This window comes from Amblyraja radiata, chromosome 41 (genome assembly GCF_010909765.2).
Source record: "Amblyraja radiata isolate CabotCenter1 chromosome 41, sAmbRad1.1.pri, whole genome shotgun sequence".
Classification (NCBI taxonomy): domain Eukaryota; kingdom Metazoa; phylum Chordata; class Chondrichthyes; order Rajiformes; family Rajidae; genus Amblyraja; species Amblyraja radiata.
This window is the reverse complement of record NC_045996.1, coordinates 11,268,341-11,271,457: the sequence shown is the minus strand read 5'-3', so window position 1 is coordinate 11,271,457 and position 3,117 is coordinate 11,268,341. Positions and strand designations below refer to the sequence as shown.

Sequence of the window (3,117 nt, the reverse complement as noted above, 5' to 3'; positions counted from 1 at the left end):
CTTCTAAATTCTAGCGAGTACTAGCCGAGTCTTTCTTCATATGAAAGTCCTGCCATCCCAGGAATCAGTCTGGTGAACTTTCTCTGTACTCCCTCTATGGCAAGAATGTCTTTCCTCAGATTTGGAGACCAAAACTGTACGCAATACTCGTTAAGTCTTTTCATACTTTTCTGGGACGATGTGGAAACATATCCACAATTATTCATCAAAACAACTTTTGGCATCAGCTGGAATAAGGCGCTGGTTTCAATGACTGTAATTAGCGTAAAAACGCAATGATGCCTTCCTGATGTGTTCCCTGGTGAGTGATATTGGGTATAAATATAACAGACTGTGAATACAGTGTATTTATTGTCCGCTGAAAACCTCCGCACACAATGCACGGACCTCCAAAGATCTTGTTGTTTGCCATCTACTATCCAGTCATTGCAGCCATCGGCATTCCTGGTAACGTATTAACTTTCATTTTCAATCTGCAAAGTGTTGTGAAATACTTGTTCTCACTTTGGTATTATTAGTTTCTTTTAATTGTAGAATCGTGGCCCATGTTGCTTATGCAGATGACCCTAGAACCGGCATAGAAACAGGCCCTTCGGCCCAACTTGCCCATGCTTACCAAGATGCCCCATCTACGCTAGTAGTACCACTGGCTTACGTTTTGGCCCATATCCCTCTAAACCTTTCCCAAACATGTACCAGAGGATGTAGGTTTAAGGTGAAGGGGAAAAGATATGAATCATGAAGGAAAAGGTTACCCCTCAGAATCCTATTCATATCTAATAATACCAACATGAGGGGAATAGATCGGGTAGATGCACAGAGTCTCTTGGCCAGAGTAGGGGAATCGAGGACCAGAGGACATAGGTTTAAGATGAAGGGGAAAAGATATGAATAGAATTCTGAGGGGTAACTTTTTCCTTCAAAGGGTGGTGGGTGTGTGGAACGAGCTGCCTGAGGAGGTAGTTGATGCTGGGACTATCCCAACGTTTAAGAAACAGTTAGACGGGTACATGGATAGGACAGGTTTGGAGGGTTATGGACCTAACACAGGCAGGTGGGACTAGTGTAGCTGGGATACGTTGGCCAGTGTGGGCAAGTTGGGCCGAAGGGCCTGTTTCCACTGTATCACTCTATGACTCTAATCTTATTATTCTCCCAGTATCGTTGATTTAATTTAATTATAAGTTTGTAAGTGAGAGGAGCAGAATTAGGCCCATCATGTCTATTCCACCATTCAATCATCGCTGGTCTCAATCCCATTCTCCTGCCTTCTCCCCATAACCATTGACACCTGGACTAATCAAGAATCTATCTATCTCTGCCTTAAATATATCCACTCACTCTCACTCACTCACTCTCATTCTCTCACACTCATTCTCACTCTCATTCTCTCAAACTCACACCCACTCTAATTCTCTCAAACTCACACTCACTCTAATTCTCTCACACTCACTCTCATTCCCTCAAACTCACACTCACATTCTCTCACGCACTCGCACTGCACTCACACTCATTCTCTCACACTCACACTCACTCTCATTCCCTCAAACTCACACTCACTCTCATTCTCACACACTCACATTCTCTCACACACTCACACTCGCACTAGCACTCACACACTCACACTCACTCTCATTCTCATCCTCTCACACACTCACACACACTCACACTCACTCTCATTCTCATCCTCTCTCACACTCGCACTAGCACTCACACACTCTCATTCTCTCACACTCACTCTCATTCTCATCCTCTCACACACTCACACTCACACTCACTCTCATTCTCATCCTCTCACAAACTCACACTCACATTCACTCACACTCGCACTCGCACTCACACTCTCACTCTCTCACACTCACTCTCATTCTCACATTCTCTCACACACACACTCACACTCGCACTCACATTCTCTCACAAACTCACACTCACATTCTCTCACACACTCGCACTCGCACTCACACTCACTAGTATGCCCCGCTGCGTGTGTGTGGTGTCTTGCAGCTAACGTGGCGGTGATTTGGATCTTGTGCCGCCGCCGGTGTGGGCTATCGGGCTGCATCACCTTGTACCTACTGTCCATGGCAGTGACCGACCTGCTGGTGCTGATCACGGCGGTGGTCCTGAACCGGGTTGTGGCCATGAACTCCCCAGCCAACCCGCTCACCTTCTCCCCGCTGTGCAACGTCAACTTCGTGCTGGTGTACGCGGTGAGGGACTGCTCCGTCTGGACAACCGTGGTCTTCACCTTCGACCGCTTCGTGGCCATTTGTTGCCACAAACTGAAAGTCACGTACTGCAGGGAGCGGATGGCAGCCGCCGTGGTCGCCACTGTCTGTGCTCTCAGCTCATTCAAGAACGCATTCTGGTATTTCATCTTTGAGCCCCTTGCTAAAGGCGAGGCCACACCGTGCAAAATCAAACCCTCCTTTTACACCTCGCCCGCCTGGGTGGCCTTTGACTGGATCGATAGCATCCTAACCCCCTGTCTCCCCTTCGTGTTAATTCTCCTCCTCAATTTCCTGACGGTCCGCCACATTTTAAGGGCGATTTCAACCCGCAGGAGGCTTCGGGGCAACGAGGACAGAGAGGGTCAGAGCGACCCGGAGACTGAGAGCCGCAGGAGGTCCATAGTCCTTCTCTTGAGCATCTCTGGTCTCTTCATCCTCCTGTGGCTCCTGGTGTTCATCACCTTCCTCTACATCCGCATCGCCAGCGTCACCTACTTCTCCGGCTCCAACTTCAATGAGTCCAACTTCCTCCTGGAAGAAAGTGGCTACATGCTACAGTTCCTCTGCTCCTGCGCCAACCCCTTCATCTACGCCGGCACCCAGAATAGGTTCAGGGCAGAGCTGAAACTGGGGTTGAAATATCCACTCTCCCTCATTGGCAAACTGCGGAAATAAACCACTTCGAAAAAGCAAAACGCAAAAGTGCTGGAGGAATCAGCGCTGGAAGTGGCGCAGCGGTCGAGTTGTTGCCTTACTTACGCGACCTTCACAGGCGACTGCCCCCACTCGTGTTAGGTCGTCAAAATGTACAACATGTTGAAAATTCAGCGGCGACCAGAAAGACTACGACTTTGGAGACCTCCCACGACCATAGGAGACCTCTCAC

The 3,117-nt window shown here is 48.7% G+C and overlaps 1 protein-coding gene across 1 annotated transcript; it reads left to right on the top strand.

Annotated features, from left to right (window-relative positions):
* The first annotated feature begins 377 nt into the window (after window positions 1-377).
* On the top strand, window positions 378-2,906 carry LOC116967739 (probable G-protein coupled receptor 139). The gene is made up of 2 exons (XM_033014347.1): window positions 378-447; window positions 2,005-2,906. Exons 1-2 carry the CDS (start codon window positions 378-380, stop codon window positions 2,904-2,906), a joined length of 972 nt encoding a protein of 323 aa, XP_032870238.1.
* The last annotated feature ends 211 nt before the right edge of the window (window positions 2,907-3,117 follow it).

Coding starts and splice junctions, on each gene's coding strand:
- LOC116967739 (XM_033014347.1), top strand. CDS start 378: ATGCACGGACCTCCAAAGATCTTGTTGTTTGCCATCTACTATCCAGTC. Junction 448..2,004: donor TGCAGCCATCGGCATTCCTG/GTAACGTATTAA, acceptor GGTGTCTTGCAG/CTAACGTGGCGGTGATTTGG.